Source organism: Petaurus breviceps, unplaced genomic scaffold, assembly GCF_028583685.1.
Source record: "Petaurus breviceps papuanus isolate PSGF00001 unplaced genomic scaffold, PetGlider_PUasm1.0 90352, whole genome shotgun sequence".
NCBI lineage: Eukaryota > Metazoa > Chordata > Mammalia > Diprotodontia > Petauridae > Petaurus > Petaurus breviceps.
This window is the reverse complement of record NW_027187228.1, coordinates 973,659-992,077: the sequence shown is the minus strand read 5'-3', so window position 1 is coordinate 992,077 and position 18,419 is coordinate 973,659. Positions and strand designations below refer to the sequence as shown.

The following is an 18,419-nucleotide window of genomic DNA, read 5'->3' as shown; positions in this document are numbered from 1 at the left end:
CTACTATGTGCCGAGCACTCTTCTAGATGCTTCGGATAAAAGATAAAAATAAAAGAGGCCCTCGCCTCAGAGAGCTTGCATTCATCTGTAAAATGAGGTCAGGACAAGCTCTCAGAGTGGCTTGTGATCCTGTTTGGTTAAGAATGCAGAGTGAAATGCAGAGAAAACCAGAAGGGTAGATTGAAGACTGATTTTTGGAGGGCCTTTAATGCCAGGCTAAGGAATCAGCATTTTTTTCCCTATCAGCAGTAGAGAGCCAGTGAGTATTTTTGAGGAAGAGAATTGTCTGATTTGTATTTTAGAAAAATTAATTTGGCATCTGTATGAAGGATGGACTAATGAGAAAGAGATGCAGGTGTTCATAGGGCCAAACAGAATAGTATGAGCCTAAGGCAAGTACAGAGTGGTGTTTGAGGTTAGAGTAAAGAAAGCATTTCTGACTATCAGGGGAAACTGATTTTCAGCTCTAAGAATGAAGGTAGAACAACCTGAGCCCCTTCTAACCCCCTCTTCTGTGCCCCCTTCCCCCCCACTCGCTTCTACCCAGTACCTTTATCTTTATTGCAAAGAGTCCTGGGGAGGGACTAGAGGTTCAGCAAACCTGGTCTGGAATCCAACCAATGGAGTATTTGTTGAATGACTCCTATGAGTTTAGCATGGTGCTGGGTGCTAGCCAGAGCAAGGTGGTGAGAGATGCCTCGAGATGTCCCTACTCCTCTGGCATTATGCCCAGGGTAGTCTAACAGAATTCTGGGGCCCTGGGATAGATGGATGCCTAGAGTGGGTCTAGTTCTTAGGGCCACAGTAGGAGAGACGGAAAGGGGCCCAAGAGCTGGCTGATGTAGAAACAAAGAGCCTGTCAATCCAATCCACCTGAACTTTTCCCTTAGAACTTTTTTAGAAGTGAGGGAAGAAATAGGGAAACTGCAAAGTATAAGGACAGAGGAGCAGTCATCAGTGTGACTGGAGGTGGCTTTGGCTTCTCTGGATGTTGATGGAAAATGAGTGTCCAGTGGGGAGAATAAGCCCGGTACTTGAAATCCAGTGCCCATAAAGATGCCATACCTACCCTAATTAATATGGATAATGGGAATAACACGTTTTTTTTCCCACTACTTACATACCTTATCAAATTTGAACCTTACAACCCAATAAGATAAGTAGTGAAAGTATTATAGTTCTCATTTTGCAGATGAGGAAACTGAGTTTCAGAGAGGCACAGGGCCTTGGCCATACACATCAGCTCTTTTGATCCCTGGGACTTTCCCCTAGGTCATCCAACTTTTTTTTTTCCCCCTTAGGTGAGAAAGAGGTTGTGAGAAGAGAGAAAGGCTTAGAGGAATCAGGGTGAGAAGATATTAACCAATGGTGGGTGGACATCGAAATATGACAAAGATAGACCCCTCCCTGGTGAGCTGAAGCTGGCTACTTGCCCAGGGTCCACTGCCCAGTCCCCATCTGGAGGTTCCCCGTGCTATGCTTCGTTTTAGGAACCAGACTTCAAAAGTACTGGACTAAGCTTCTCCTACCCCTTTGCAATAGGGCACCCCCAAACTCAGCCCCCACGTAAGACATCACTATTTTATTAGCGGTCTCTGATTAACCAAACTTGGCATTCGCCTTCTCCTGCCCTCATCTTTCCTGGCTCCGAATCAATGGCTTTGATATGCTAATTAGGGAGTAATTTAATTTCAAAAGGCCGCAATTAACAAGGGTGTTGTGGACATGCTGTAGTTAAGCGGAGTAATCTAATTTGCATTAGTAACAAGCAGGGACTAATTAGAAGCTTAATTAGACACTTAGACGGCTCTTGTGTTTACTTTCTTAATGAGATGGAGTGGGGTCTTTTTTTTTCCCTTTTTCTTTCTTCTTCTTCTTCTTTTGTTAATTCTTCTTTTCTAGATGAAGGCAGAAAATGAGTAGTGAAGGGGGAGCTACCGTGCTAGGGTCTTCGAGGGTCTGGGGTGGGGCCTGCATGGCGTGTGCCAAGGGTGGTGTGTGTTTGTGTCCCTCAATTTGTGGAGAAGTGAGAAGGTCTAACCATTGGCTGGAGGAAGAAGCCAGAAGCAACTGATCAGATGAAGAGAGGTGAGAAAAAGAGAGGGGCAGATACTAGAAGAAATTCCAAAAAGACTTCTTGCAAGGGGTTCCCTACAGTGTTAGGGTGTTTCCTGGGAGGTGACCTGCTAAGTGACCTGCATCCAGATTGGTCTACACCTTGCACGTCCCTTTATTCCCATAGTCTCTATTTCCTCTTCCTCACTCTCTTAACTCTAACTCTTAACCAGCCCTTTCGAAACTCAAGTCCAAGCACATACACTGAACATTTCCTGGTCCACAATGATCTTTCCCTCCTCTGAATCCCTGGCTAATACAACGATACATTGAATATATTTACCTGTCTGCTCTGAGCTTGGCTTTCCCCTAAATGCTAAAGGAAATTCACATTTAGATAAGACCTGGTTCCCTGTCCTCAGGGAGCTCACAGTTCTGTAGGCATCGGAGACACTAAGAAATGGTTGTAAAATAGTGTTTCCAGTGCATCAGAGAGTAATCAAACAAAGCATTTGTTCTCTGAAGGGGAGAGGGAGAAAGTCAGTCAATAAGCATTTATTAAACACCTACCATGTGCCAGGGGCTGAAGATACAAAGAATGGCAAAAGACAGTCCCTCAGAGAGCTCACAATCTGAAGTGATTGCCTCATTAGTAATTAGTAATGAGGGGATCCTGGAGAACTTTTTGGAGGAGGTAGCATGTGAATTGAGTTTTAAAGGATGGGGTAGCATTGGCTGACTACCTGTGCCACTAGGTGTAAGGGAAAAAGCACCAGACTGGGAAACAGCAAACTTGGATCTTAGTCCCCCACCTCTTCCATTAGGTTTCTTTTTTTTTTTCCATAGTGGATAGACTTTTTTTTTCTTTTCTTTTCTTTTTTTTTTTTTTAAGCAATTGGGGTTAAGTAACTTGCTCAAGGTTACACGGCCAGGTGTTTCTGGGTGGGTGCTAAGTGTCTGAGCCTGGATTCGATCCCCAGGTCGTCGTGACACTGGAGCCGGTGTTCTTACTCGCCATTGTTTCTTTAGACAACTCATTTCACTTTCCTGTGTCTCAGCATCTACATCTGTAAAATGAGGAGACTGGTCTAGATAATCTCTAGGGTGGATTCCAGCCCAGACATGCTAAGATTTTATATATACAGTTCAGCTAGCATGTACTACTAGCTATCTTTGCCTGTATATACGTCTTGACTCTCCAGCTATGTGAAGTTTTTTTTTGGGGGGGTGGTGGGGGTTGTGGGAGAAGAGGTCAAGAGACACTTCTCTGTATCCCTCTAAAACTCCTTGTTCAGTGCTGTGTATTTGAGTGTTCAGGAAATACATTTTGATTGAATAATTGAGGGAGCCCCAAGCTGCCATCTAAAGCTGTCTCTAGGACTAAACTTTTATGGCCAAGGAGATTTTGAGAATCAGAGACAGAGTAATTTTTTTATTTCTCCCTTTTCTGCTATGGCAGTCAGCTCCATCCACGACTCTGGCCTCCCATAAATACCAGATCCCTTCTTAAACTCATCTGATGATTTCAGCCTGAAAAAAAGTCCTTGAAGCTATGGTGTGACCTACTTTTTTCAGATAGACTCCCTCCCCTCCCCAGCACATCCCATCATTCCAAGGGCCACTGTTCCCCCAAAGGAGTAGAGGTGCATTGGGATCCAGAGAGCCCTTTCAGCAGTGAGGAAGGAATGTCTAAGACTTAATAATAAGTTTTCCCTCTCTTAGAATTTCCCCAGGATCAAGAGAGAAGTCTGGGATGGAGACTGCAGCAAGAGAAGCTTATGCTCAGATACCTGGAATAAGCTTTCTCTTCTAATCCATGGTGTATAGCATCCCTCCAAGCCTTTAAATCTAAGTTCAAAGTCAGCCATCTCTAATAAGCCTCAGATTCTCTGCCCATTCTCTACCTAGCTCCCACAAATCTCTGTCCTATACTCTTCATCCTCAACCTACTTTTATAATTTGATCATTATAGTTTGCCATTGATAACATGATTGTCCAGACTTATTATACAATAAGCACCTGCAATGTAAGAGCTACTGAGTCAATTGTTACTACATGTGGCCCATACAGGAGTAATACAGAATACAGGTAATATAGGAGACCTGTATTTGATTCTGGCTTGAATACTTATGAGCTGTGTGGTTTTGGACAAATCACAGTCTCAGTTTCTCTCTCTTTAAAAAGAGGATAATAGGGGCGGCCAGGTAGATCAGCAAGTAAGAGCACCGGCTCCAGGCTCCAGTGTCAGGATGACCTGGGGATCGAATCTGGGCTCAGATACTTAGCACCACACCCAGAATTAACTGTCTGTGTAACCTTGAGCAAGTTACTTAACCCCAATTGCTTAAAAAAAATAAATAAATAAAAAGAGGATAATAATAACAACCCTCATAGGGTTGCTTGTAGAATCATAGGTTTAAAGCTAGACAAGACCTGAGGAGTCATGTGGTCCAACACTCTCATTTTACAGATGAGGAAACAGAACTTGAAAGGGTCATATAAAGCTCAAATAAGATAGCAGATATAAGAGCAGCCTGAAAAGTTTAAAAAAGCTAGATACAAATATAAGGGGGTTATTATTATTATTGGGAGAGAGCATGGTGCATGGAGATAAATGGCAGGTCTAGAGCCAGAATACCTAGTTTGGAATCCCAGCTCTGCCATTTAATACCTGTGTGATAATGGACAAGTTCTTTAACCCCTCCAGGCCTTGCTTTTCTTGTTCATAAAATGAGGAGGTTGTACCAGATGACCTCTGAGGTCCCTTACAATTCTAAATCTATGATGCTGTGTTCATTGTGGGATCAGTCAAGCTTTGACAGACTGACTGGTCCCCAAGGAGAAGTAAGGGTCTCCGGTGTTGAGTGCATTATGAAAGGGACAAGGGGAAGGCTCAGAGTGACAATCAAACAAGCATGGACAGAGGCAAAGCAGCTTTCATTCCCACTAACACAGTCACTTGCTTTTGCTTCTCCAGTGGGAAAACAGAGAGGAGCAAAGCAGATGGGGAAGATTTCTTAGCGTGCCTGTCTCTGGGATTTGAGGCCCCAGGGACTGTCAGGTTGAATCTCAGGGGGCACCAGGGCCTCATGCAGTGGGAGTACAAGTCATATTCCTTTTTTGGGGAAACTGCTGCCAAGTTGGAAAGAGTGTAAACATATATGGGGAGGGGAGTATGGATTTTCTTAATTTGGGAGCCTGAAAAGAGCTACGGGTCTTTCTTCTTCGTTCCCCCACATACTTAATCTGACTCCCTTGTTTGATTTATCTTCTTGTTTCCCTGGGTTTTACAAGGTGGTATGTGAAGGCATAAGAGTTGCTCTTAATTGGATCCCGAAATCTAAGACACCCCCCCCCCCATCCCTGATGCCATTCTCAGCTGCCTCCAAAGACCTTGGCCCAGCCTTCTTCTTCTGAAGCCCTGAAGCTTAGTCCCTTCTGTATTGAATGGTCACTAGATAACGGCTAGTTTCCAAAGCACCAAAGACTAGGTGCTGGGGATGAAAAGAAGAAGGGGAAAAATTGTGCAAAAGAAAATTCCTTCAGGGCCCTCGTGTATCTGAACCAGAGCAGGGTTGTAGGGGCAGCTAGTTCTCAGGGGAATTCGTTCCCCTGTCTCCTCCCTCAGGTGTCTGTTGAGTTATACTGGTTGAAGTATTGTATGTTTAACCCTGAAGAAAGGGTCCTTGTTGGGAGGTCGGTCAGGAGACATTGGCTCAGTATCTCCTAGCCTGTGGTTTTGGCATCTACTAGCAATACAACTTTAGGCAAGTCACTTATCTCTTCATTTTCCTTATTTACAAAATGGACTAGTACCTACCTCATAGGGTTGTGAGAAGAAGGTTCCTCAATACATGATACAGTGAAAAGTGTTGAAATTGGGGGCATAGGACCTGAATTCAAATCCAGACTCTGCCACTTACTACCAGAGTGACCTTGGGCAAGTCACTCCCAGGGCCTCATTTTCCCCATCTATAAAACAAAGAGAATGGGGAGATGACTTCTGAGGCCAGCTCTAGATTTATTATCCTAAGAGCTCTTTGTAAACTTTCATTTCATCGAAAAGCATTTATTAAGCAGTTACAATGTGGCATGGACTGTGTTAGAGTACTGTGTGTTTTCATATTCCTGGCTATTGCTTTAGTTTCTCCTGGTTCCATTATTTACCTGGGGGTGGGACTTGGAGTAGAGGTGTAGTTTGTAAACAGATATAAAGTGATATGTGCTCTAGCCCCATCACAAGAGGCCCTAACCCCAGAGGAATCCTTTAAGGAAAGTGCGTTAGATTTATTTTCTCATCTGAGCCTCCCAGTAGCCGTGTAAAGTGGGTACTGTGGATATATGGCAAAGGTATAGACACTGGGACTCAGAGAAATTAAATGTAATGCCTATAGTCACACAGAGTCAGAGTTTGAACCCTGCCTTCCTGACACCAGGTCCAGTACTCTAACCAGTAGCTTTGAGCTGCCTTTGGTTTGGGTAACTGTGATGCCTTTGGAGGGGAAAGGTCAAGGAATGTAATTCTCTAATGTCATGTTACTAGGTCAAACTCCAATGGATGGTTAGAGAGGGAGAGATAGCCACTCAGATGGGCAGAGTGTCATCTCTCTTTGAATGAGCCTGGACCTGGTCTCCAGGACTGTTAAAGCTACCTGGAACCTTAGAGGGATGATTCTGTATTTACTGATTGTATTCCCCAAGACCTGGGTCTCTCTTGTAAAATATTAAATATGAAAGGCAGCACCAAATAGTTGATCAATCTCAAAGCCAGAAACACTTGGACTCAACTTGTATCATTGACATATAGTGAGTGTGTGACCCTGGTCAAGTCACTTTATTTCTTAGTACTCTGGGAAACTCTCTAAGACTGGAAGTTTCAGAGCAGGTGACAAGTTGCATTGCTAGAGGAAATTTTCTCATTGGGGAGTTCCCTTTTACTAATGAAATCCCAACCCAAATGATTAAATGTGGCATTATGCATGGATTGGAAACACTAAATACATGAGACAATATTTTGCTATGAAACCAGACTTAATTTTATTTTTTGCTTCCACATTTCTCTCTGATCCCTCTGTTTCCATGTATTGGAAACACTAAATACATGAGCCAATTTTTTTTGGCTGTGAAAATAGATTTAATTTCAATTTTTTTCCCAAATTTCCCCCTTCTTCCATTATTTCAAAGAATATTTTATCCCTCTAGAATCCTGGATCATCATTTATGGATTCCTTGGGAATTGTGATATATTCTGAACTCAACATTAAGCCAAAATTAATTTGGGAAATGTTGATCTATCTAGTCCCACCGTCCTTTTTCCCTTGATGAAATGTGAACTTAGAGGAATGAAATGATTTGCCTAAGGTCACACAGCAAATCAGGACTAGAACCCAAGTCTGCCAAATGCCAGTCAAGTACCTATGCCACTAAAACACACTGCCTGAGATTGGTGTCTGTGTGCAAAGAAAGGTCTGCCTAGGATTCCACCTAGCTCTAGTTTCTTCTTTTCCTGGAAAATAGATAAAATATGGAGAGGCAGCATGGTGAAATGTCTAAAGAAACAAACCTCAGTCAAGGAGACCAAGGTTCAAATCCAGCCCCTGGCACATAGTGGGTGTGACCTTGACTAAGTCTCAATCTATCAGGGCATGGACAATTCTCCAAGACAATAAATTGAAGAATTACTGAGTTGGTAGAGGGAGTTTTCTTACTGGGATCTCCTCTAGACAGGTGAAATAATGGTCCAGACCAAAAAGAAAACTGCATTATAGATTTCACATTAGCTGTGGTTTCATGATTGGCTGCTGGCCTTCCACAATTGCAGGTCACTACCCTCCCTGCCTAACATGATTTCATGAGTTTATCTGGCCAAATGTAGCTAACGTTGTAGTGATGACCCTCTTCGAAGTTAGATAGGATAATCCTTAGGAGACAGCACACACTTGATAGCTGGGCTTGGCTTGGCTTTCCAGCTAGGTAGGGTCTCTCCAAATCAGTGCTCTACTATCATTGCCTTCAGAAACCTAAGGTCACCTCCAAGCCATGATACGGGTATATATTACTGTAGATTGTCTATACACAGAGGGAACGTCTGTTCTATGCCTCTGTTTGGATACTCTTGGTGAAAAGCTGCCCCTAAGTCCTTAGGGTCAAGTTTTGTTTTCAAACTAGACAGAGCAAGCTCACCCAAGGAGGTTTTTATATTATGTATTTCTACAACCCTTATAGATTCAGGTTCCTAGAATTTAGAGATAAGAGGTTCCCTAGCCAAAGGATTCTTAACCTGGGGTCTGTGAATTCTGTGTGTGTGTGTATGTATTTGTGTACACATTGTCCTACAATGCAATTGCTTTCCTTTGTAGTTCTACGAATTTTATTTTATACATTTAAAAATAGTATTCTGAGAAGGGGTCCCTAGGCTTCATTAGACTGCCAGAAAGGTGCACTGCACAAAAAGGGTTTTAAGAACTCCTGCGCTTGTTCAACTCCATGCTAGCAAGAAATAAAATTAATTTTTTAAACCCCGGTCTTGTGACGCCAAATCCGGGGCTCTTTTCACCGGTTCATCCTGGCCAAAATGTACTTCGGCGTTAAGGGGCCAAAAAGTGAGTTCGTGTAAGTATACAAGGTGCAACACCTATTGGGGCGCATGTGCACTTTCAAAATCCATCTCCAACTGTGTGCACAGACACGCGGGAACACGCACCCAGGCCCTCCAGCTGGGCCGGTTTGTGTGCATGTGTGCGCTTAGCGGAGCGCGCGCCTGGGGGAGCCCGCAGGGGCTGCTCCGCTCTCTCAGAGGGAAACTCTGGGCATCCATCAGTCTGTTAATTGCACTAATTAGAGATCGCGGAGGTGTTAATTGGAAAACCCTGGTATTGTGCCTGTTTGGGGAAGAAAACGTCAATAAAAATTAATTGATGAGTTAGCAGGGCGGGCGGCGCGGGTTTGCGGCGAGTCACAGGGTGTCGTGGCAAATGTTACCGCTCAGATTAAGCGATTGTTAATTAAAAAGCAACGGTAATTAATACTCCCGCTGCCATATGGTCCCGCTAAAAGACACAAAAGGTTTCTGTGTCTCCTCCCGCGCCCCCACCCCCACCCCCAGCACCCTCTCCTCCCAAAGCGCCTGGCGTGGTCCGGGCTCCTGCCCCAACGAGCTTGTGTCTTCTTTCTGACATCCTCGATGCCGATTCTAGCTTTGCAGAAGAGGAGTTCGGGTGGCTACGGAGCTAGGCCAGGTTTTAAGTTCGGCACTCGGCAGTTCTTTATTTCGAGGCCAACCCTGCGAGCGGAAGTTGTAGCCCCGGGAACCTCCCGAGCCCGGGGAGCTGGAGAAGGTGGCTCTAGCTCTGGCTAGCTTTCTCTAAGCTCTCTGGCAGGCTACTGCCGTAGGAGCCCCAGCGGCTTCCAGGGCTCAGAGCTGCAAGGGACTGATTGCTCCCCCTGAGGGAGTAACACTTGGGATCAGAGGAAGGGATGGAGTGGGGCAAACCTCCTGCTCCCCTTTCCTCAGAGGGGAGATGCCGAGGGGTTGGGAGCAGAAGTCATAAAAGGCTAGGGACTCAACGATTTCTTCGGCTTATGCTCCCCCTCCCCCTCTCCCATGAGAGCACTATCTACCAGTGCAGGTCAGCACCCTCAAGAGGTTAAGTGAAGAGGACCCAGGTCACACAACCAATATGTCAGAGGTGAAACTTGCTTATCCCAAGTCTAACAGGCTCCAATACTCGCTGTCTCTCCCTCGTACCTTGCTATCTTCCTAACAAACACATTAGGAAATTGGAGCCCAGGAAACCGGCTGAGTGCATTGCTTACATGTTCAGTTGGCTCCCAATAGATATTTGCTGAGTGAAAGGATGAATGAAATATTATATATTTTAGTGTTTGTGTCACTGCTTAACCAAGCTGCAAGCTTCCTGAGGGTGAGACTGTTTTCACTAAACTTTGCCATTTCTCCAGAGCCTAGAATAGTGCTTTGCATAGAGTAGGCCCTTAATACATATTTGTTGATTGAATAAATAAATGCGAGAGGGGAAGGGAAGAAGTGGGAGGGAGGGAGACAAATTGGAAGTACAAGCCAACGTAAAGGAAATATTTAGAGTACTGATTTAGGTATTTAGGTAGAATGGGGGAGATACTCCTTTAGGTCCATTAGTTCTGGACTTAAGACCTGTGAGTAAGATTGTGGAGAAAAGAACTGAGCTGAGGGGGAAAGAAAGCACATGTGTCCAATTGGCCCCCCATGACTGCTGCCCACTGATCTGGGCCCTAGGTCTTTCACCAAGGAACTCAGGATTTGGACTTGACCCCCCTCATCTTAGTCCTCCTGTGAGGAGATTTTTTTTTTTAGGGGCTTCCTTTAACTTCACATTTTATTTCCCTTCTCCCTACTTGCTCCTCTCTTTCACCTTCCTTTTCTCTGTCATTTTTTTCTCCCTTTCTTTCCTCTTTTTTTCCCTTTCTATTCTCTTTTCTTCTTTCTATTCTCCCTTGTTGGTGACTGACTCTTGGGGCCATGGGGCTGGGTGAAGACAAACAGCCTCTGCTCCCTGCCCACCCTAACCTCCCCGCCCTTCTTGCTGGCTGAACCCAGTTACATCTAAACCTGCTCCCTCACAGCTTACCCAACATACCAGCCTCATTGCAACACATGGAGGGGAGGAAGGCAGGGGGTGTGGAGTCTGGTTGTGTGAGTGTAAGGGTGTGTGTTAGAGTACAGAATGTGGATGGGGTGGGGGGAGTGAATGTGGGGGTATGTGGGTGGAAGTGAGTGACTGTGTGAGGAGGTGTGCGGGTGTGTGTCTGCTAGTGCAAGGGCTCCAGGAGGGAACAGAGAACTCCACATGGGAATTAATGTCATTCATACACCCTGCGGAAATGACTTTTCAAATGCATATAATCTCAAGCATGCAAATGAGAGGCTTGCTTCACCCTGTTTAATATGAATGATCGGCCCTTGAATAGCTATTATTACACGCCACATTGCAGCAATTATGTTGTTCACTGGTTGTCTTCTGCACCCCCTTCAAAAAAAGGGGGGCAGAAAATAAAGGGATCTCTAGGCTTTCTTCTCTCTTCCTCTTTCCCTGTGGCTTTCTCCAAACTTGTATTACCCACTGTTTGATTAGTGACTCAGTAGTGCTTGTGTGTGCGTGTGTAAATGCATGTGTATCTAAAGTAGGGTGTCCTCTTCCTTCCTAGGAGGGCAACTGTTGGATCCTCCTTCCATATCTGTCAGATTCTACCCACTGGTCCCTGAACCCCACCATAGGTTTGAGTGTCAGCACCAGCCAAGAAGATGGAGGCCTGTGAATTGGCCCCCTCCTTTTCCTTCTTCACTCCCCAATCCCATTTTCATCTGGCCTGGTCCTGAGTCTGGGAAGGAGTGGAAGGCCCTGCAGTCTGGCTGGTGGTGGCCAGAGGTGGGGGTCAGCTCTCATGGTGTGAGCTGAGCCTGTGGAGGAAGGCCACAGAAGTCCCATCAATCACACCTCAGCTGCTTGCCCTCAGGCTGACACCACCATTAAGGCTGGAGACCAGAGTGCTCAATCTCTTCCAAACCATCACCCCTACCAGGGCCAGGCCCCTGCCCCTGCTGCAGCCCCCAGTCACACAGCCACAGCCCCCCCTCCCCCTGGGGTGACAGGAGGCTGGTCTGGGTTATAGCACAATGTGAGCATGAACCCACAGGGAAATTCACAAACATAGAAGCAACAAGCACATGGACACACACACACAGAGACATAAATCCTTATGCATAGATCTGGCCATTTCCTCTTCATTAGCTCCCTCTTACCAACCAAATAAAGCTCACACTCCTTAACCTGGCTTTCAAGGCCTCCTACGATTTGGTGCCACACTTCCTTATTCTTCCATATTCTTCCTTCATCCAAACTAGATCATGTACCTTCCTTCTTTTGTGACCCAGTACCTTTCCTTAATGACCTTTCCTACTATAACTCAAACTTTGCAGTTTTGTGGGACACCGAGGGGGCCTGGAGTCAGGAAGACTCATCCTCCTGAGTTCAAATCAGACCTCAGACACTTATGAGCTGTGTGACCCTGGGCAAATCACTTAATCCTTTTTGTCTCAGTTTTCTCATCTGTAAAATAAACTGGAGAAGAAAATGGCAAACCACTTTGGTATGTTTGCTAAGAAAACCCTGAATGGGCTTACGAAGAGTGAAACTACTGAACAAGTACACTTACAAATTATACGGTTAGGAGAGGCTAGGTGGCACAGTGAATATTGTGCTGGCCCTGGATTCAGGAGGACTTATTAGTTCAAATCTGGCCTCAGGTGCTTAACATACTTACTAGCCGTGTGACTTTGGGCAAGTCACCTAACTCCAATTGCCCCCCAAAAGCAAAACAAACAAACAAACAAAATATACAGTTATCTGGATATGTTCAGGATCATAGGATTTGGAGATGGGACAGACTTTAAAGATCATGTAGTCCGACCCCCTTCCTTTACAGATGACTCAACTGAGGTACAGGCAGAGTAAATGACTTACCTAAAGTCGTGTAGCTAGTTAGGAACAAAACTAGAACTTAATTCCAGGTCCCTTGATCTCAAATCCAGCGTGCTTTCCACTACATTTCAGTCCCCCTAATATTGCAGGAGCAATCCAATCTAACCTTTAAAAAGCATTCACAAAGCACCTACTATGGGCTAGGTACAAGGCTAGATTTTAGAGATCCAAAGAAAAATGAAAATTAGTCTCTGCCTTCAAGGAATTTGCATTGTACTGGTAGGATACAATGTGTAAACATATTCATATACACAAATTTACTTGAGGAGGAAAAGAGAATAAATAAATAATGGGATCAAGAAATTCAATTAGGAAGTGGCACATGAACTGACCTTTGAATGAAACTAGGGCTTCTAAGAAATGGAGGTGAGGAGGGAGGATATTCTAGACATGGGGGGGAGGTATGAATCTATATCAAATTTAGGAAGAGGGGAGGAGGGGGAAGGAGAGAGGAAAAAAACCCTGGAAATCAAAATCTTGTAAAAGTGAATGCTTAAGGGGTGGTTAGGTGGTGCAGTGAGTAAGAGCGCTGGCCCAGAGTCAGGAGGACCGGGGATCGGGTTCTGGCCTCAGATACTTAACAACCACACAGAAAAACTGGCTGTGTAACCTTGGGCAAGTTACTTAACCCCAATTGTAAAAAAAAAAAAGTGAATGCTTAAAATTGTCTTTACATATAATTAGGGAGAGTAAAATATTATTTTAGAAATTTTAGAAAGAAAGCAATAAAGGCAGGAGATGGAATGCTGAGTTTGGCCTACAGCAAGTAGAAGACCTTGGACCTTGGAACTCATCTATTCCAACCCTTGAATTTAACCATTGAGATACAAGGAAATTAAGCCGGCCTTGAATAAGGGGTAAGGAGTGAGGTCACATCTTATAATCTTTATATCTCCCTGCCACCACCTCCAAGTACCTACTACTATATTTTGCACACAGTAGGGGTCTAATGCATGTTTGTTGAGTTGAAACATAATACTAGAATCATAGGATTATAGATTTAGAGATGGGAGGAATGTTAGGAATCCATTCCAACCTCCCCAGTATACAGATGGAAAGACTGAGGCCTAGAGAAGGGCAAATGACACCCAAGATTACACATTAGTAAATTAGAATCACAGGATTCAGACTCAGGGCTTTTGCTTCCAAAAGAATAGAATTTGACCTGAAGGTCTCTCCAGTCCTCTCACATCTCAACAAAGGTCATCTACAAAGACAAACAACCAAACCTTGCAATTCTAGGTCAACCAAAAGAAAGGCTGGGAATTTCTCCTTTCAGAGAAGAGGGAAAAATCCTGAGACCACTGCTTTGGCAGAGGCTTGAGTTGTCGATGTGTCCTCTCAATATTTGACTCTTTTCCAACTGTTCATTCCCTGATTTTCTATGAAGCCATCATGAAACAAGATTGGAAGAACAGCCATCTATTCTGGGTATCCTAGGTTCTAAATCAGAGACCCTGGGGAGAGATGTATCTGGCCTTCTTCCCAAAAGAAAAGTGGGATTGACTTAGGGGTGAGGGTGGTAACAGTTTTGGAGAAGTAGGGAACAGTTCTATCAACTGGTATAAATTGGAAGGGTAGTGGGGCATTTCTCTTCTAGATGTATAGAGGCAGCCTGATAGAATGGAAAGAACCCTGAATTTTGGAGTCAGGGGACCTAGATTAAAATTACAGCTATGCTACTAACTAGTTGTATGACTAGTTATATGCATGATTAACCCCTGAGGGACCTCAGTTTCTTCACCTGTAAAATAAAATGGGGAGGGGGAAGAGAAGGAAGGTTCTGATTCTTTTTATTATTATTAATTGTTCATTATTTAGCACAATGCCTGACACATAGTGGGCAGTTAATGTTTATTGGACTGGATTGGTCAGTCTCTAAAATCTAGTCTGGGCCTTAATCCTATCTTTGGTTTCTAACTTGCCCTCCCCCCTGTTAATTTCCAGGGGTGGAGGGAGTCAAGTTAATTTCTCCCTATCACTCTTTACCTCATCCCTCCCCCCCATCCCCACACACTTTGAACTTCCTTCTGTAAATTTTTGAGGAGAATCAGTTGGGGACTAGGCAGGGCAGGCCTGGAATACAGCTCTTCTAAACTCCTAAAGGCCTTATCCTAAGAACTGGAGCACATAGAAGTTAATAGGTTTTTAACAAGGATTAGGAGAGTAATGCCATCACTCCTCTGCCTTCTCCCTGCTCAGCCCTTCCAGTACTGGGGTCTCCACAAGCCCAATGGAAGATTCACCTAATACCAGCTTCACTCTGGGGATGACTCTCCTTTCATTCCTCCCCCCCCCCCCACTTCTTCTTTGGCATGGGCTTGGGGGTTGGGGGGGCTTCAGGCCAAGAGGGAGGAGGTTACGAGGGGATATCTGCCTGCAGAATTTGGGGGAGGGGGATTGACAGGGTGGGGGTGGTGCCTGAGAAGCAGACTCTAGTTGGGGCATGTGGGTATCGGGGACAGAAAACTGCCGTGGGATCGGGAGCTAGCCCTGCCGGTCCAGCTCCCGAGTCTCAGCCCCTCCTCTCTTCCCTACCCCCCCTCCCCATCCCCGTCCCCATCCCCTCCTCCAGGTCCCGCTAGAGCGACATGATGGTGGAATCTGCCTCGGAGACAATCAGGTCGGCCCCATCCGGTCAGAACGGAGTCAGCAGTCTCTCCAGCCAGAGCGATGGTGGCGGTGGTGGCGCTGGAGCCGCAGGAACTGTGACAGGAGCAGGAGGAGGAGGAGGAGGAGGAGGAGGAGCAGGGAGGGATGGAGGAGCCAGCGGGGAGAGCAACGGCGAGATGAGCCCTGTGGAGCTCTTGCACTTTCAGCAGCAACAGGTAGGAGCTGTCTCCGACTCCCCTTCCCCCACCCAGCTCGTTCCCCCCCACCCCCACCCTCTCATTCATTTTCCCGCCCCCCCTCCCGTTTCTGCTCCATCTGTCTGTCTCCTCTGATCCCTCAGGCTGGGGGGAGGGGAAAGAAGGAGGAGAACTGGGCCTTACTCCCACCCCTGGCTTAATGAGGAGGGAGCTTCTACCCAGTGACAAACTGCCTTTCTTCCATCCCTCCGGCCTCATTTCCCAGATCTCGAAAAGGTCCAGTCTTCTAGCGCCCCTACCAGGCATTGGCTACCATTTAGTCTCCTAGGTGGCTGGGAACTGACAGAGGAGATGGGGCCCAGGGGGATGGGTTAAGTCTAACTTCAAGGAGGCTCCCTTTGGGAGGAAACTCTAGGGGGTGGGGCTTGGACAGAGCCTGAATAGACTGGAGAGTTACTGTGCCCTCATCAGGGAACTGGAAGGACCAGAGTCTGTGCACTTTTATCGTGTACGTGGATAGGTGGTTTAAGGACCGTGTGGCTCATTTCCTGGGTATTCTGTGATTGAGGCTGGCTGGGTAGGGATTTGCCTACTTTGATCTTCCCAGCAAGGTATCGTGGAAAGACACTTGGGTTCGAATCCTGGCTCTACCACTTACTATCTATTACCTTGGATGAATCTCTTCTCTACTCTCTGGGTCACAGTTTTCTTGTCTGTAAAACTGAAGGAATGTTTTGGCATCTAAGGTCCCTTCCAGCCGTAAATTTATGACCTTATGATCGATGATCCTAAATCTCCCTGGCCAGTACCACACCTACGGTATTTTGCCCCCTCAGGGTTTCAGGAAGGCCAGGCATCCAAAGATGGTGTGGTCCTTGTAGCCTGGAAGAGGCCTCTGGCTGCAGATTTAGGTCAAAGGTTTGGGGTAGGGTAATGGAAGGTAAAGGATTTAGAGTTAAGTGACATCAGAGATCCAGTATGTTCCCCTCATGTGAGGGTGGGGCAGAGGTGATGTCTAGACCTTTCATTTCATCCATGGAAGGGACTCTTCAATAGAGGAAATTTTCTCTACCAATAAAGATGGGCACCTGTCCTATGGGCACCTAACTTATTGTCTCAGAGTTGTCTAGAAAACTCAGGGGTTAAGTGACTTTTCCAGCCACTATGTGTCAGTAAGTCAGTCAGTAAGCATCTACTGTGAGCCACTGTGATAAGCACTGTGGATATAAAAAGGCAAAAGATAGTCCCTGCCCTCAAGGAGCTTATAGTCTAAGGGAGAGACAGCATGCAAACAACAATGTGCAAACAAGTTATATATAGGATAAATGAGAAGTAAGCAACAGAGGGAAGGCAACTAGAATTGAGAGGAGTTGGGAAAGACTTCCAAGGTCTTTCTAATTCTGAGGTCAGCTCTCTGTCTACTATGCCACAATACTTTCTTACTTTCTGAGTACCTCGTTTTTGACAGTTCAAATTCATCGGAATCCTCTGGGGGGCTCCTCTCTCTTTGAATACCACCCCTACTTTCATAACCTATTCCCCCTCCCAATTATGCCTGCCTCCCCCCCCTCCCTATACACACACCCTATTTCCTGTAAATAATTAAGGTCAGAGCTGCATCTACAAGACAGTTAAGAGTCACTGACACTGCCAGTGAGCTCAGCTGCAGGTATAATGACAAGGCAGGGGCCCCAGGTCTCATGGGTTGGGGAAAAGAGGGAGAATCACGATTTACTTGTTTGGGGAAAACCGGCTGGGCCAGCCCTTGGCCTGAGATTCTCCTTCATTTATTTGTTTTTGCTTCTCACATCTGAAGCTGCCCCTGTTAGCCCTGATGGCTTCAAGGTGAATGTGGAAATACAAAGATGTGAAAAGGGAGGCACACCCCTGCCTTTCAAGGTCCCAGCTGAGGCCCCAGTTTGTCCCCTCCCCATTAACTCTATAGCTACTGCCACCCCCACCCCCACCCCCAGCCCACCTCAACCCAGGACACCAATCCTGCCCATGATAGATCACATTGCCTTGATCCTGAAGGACCCTGAGAGAAAACCATAGGCTCCTAGAATCTTCAAATTTGAGTTGCAAGAGATTTTAAAAGTGATTTAATCTACCAACAACCTCTCAATTTACAGATAAGAAAACTGAGGCCAAGAAAGAGAAAGTAAACTGCCTAAAGTCACTGGGCTAATCTTAGATACAAGAATAAGCATTGGAACCACCTCTCCTGACTCTCTGACCTGGTATGGACCTTGGAACATAAAGTATTAGATAGAGAAAGTCAGAGCCAGGAAGGCATCTTCCTAGGATCTTAGATTTAGAAGGACATTAGAGACCATCCAAACCAATCCCCTCATTTTACAGATGAGGAAACTGTGGTGCAGTGACTTACCCAATGTCATACATGTAGTAAGGATCAGAGGTGGGTTTGAACCCAAGACCTCTGATTGATTCCAAGAACCCTTAACATTGTACCATGATGCCTCCTGTCTTAGATTATCAAATATTAGAACATAGAACAGGGAATATCAGCTGGATGGAATAAAAATCATCAGATTATAGGCTTTGAGCTGGAAAGAACCTTGTAGGTTAGTTTGCTTCATTTTACAGATGAGGAAACTGAGGTACATGGAGGTTAGTGACTCGTCCATGGTCATACAGGTAGATGATTGGTTGTCATCCTTCATTCTCCAAGAGGACCAAAATGACATCACTATGCTAGAGTCAAGTTTCAGTGTGTCTGACTGGAACTGATCAGACCAATATGAGCTCGGAATTTGCTCCCACAGGTAGGGCTTTGGGATGGATTCTCTAAATTTGTGCATCTCACGTTTCTTTTGAGAAACAGGTAGCAACCATCTTAGAATGGGATTACCTGGGGAAAAGACCTTAGAACATGGTACATTAAAACACAGAATGCAGGGCTCTCAGAATGTACAAAGTTATAACAAAGAATATAGAAGGGGGGGAGGTCAGTAGATAACTAAGGCTTCTTCAAGCATCTAGATTCTAGGCTAGCCTC

General features: G+C 45.4%; 1 protein-coding gene across 2 annotated transcripts in view; it reads left to right on the top strand.

Annotated features, from left to right (window-relative positions):
• FOXP4 (forkhead box P4) overlaps positions 1 to 18,419 on the top strand; it is a 102,130-nt gene that overhangs the window by 11,375 nt on the left and 72,336 nt on the right. For both annotated transcript variants that reach the window (XM_069108334.1, XM_069108333.1), the window contains exon 2: positions 15,166 to 15,418. In XM_069108334.1, coding sequence (XP_068964435.1) covers positions 15,182 to 15,418 — 237 coding nt within the window. In that variant the 5' untranslated portion in view covers positions 15,166 to 15,181. The remainder of the gene's footprint in view (positions 1 to 15,165; positions 15,419 to 18,419) is intronic.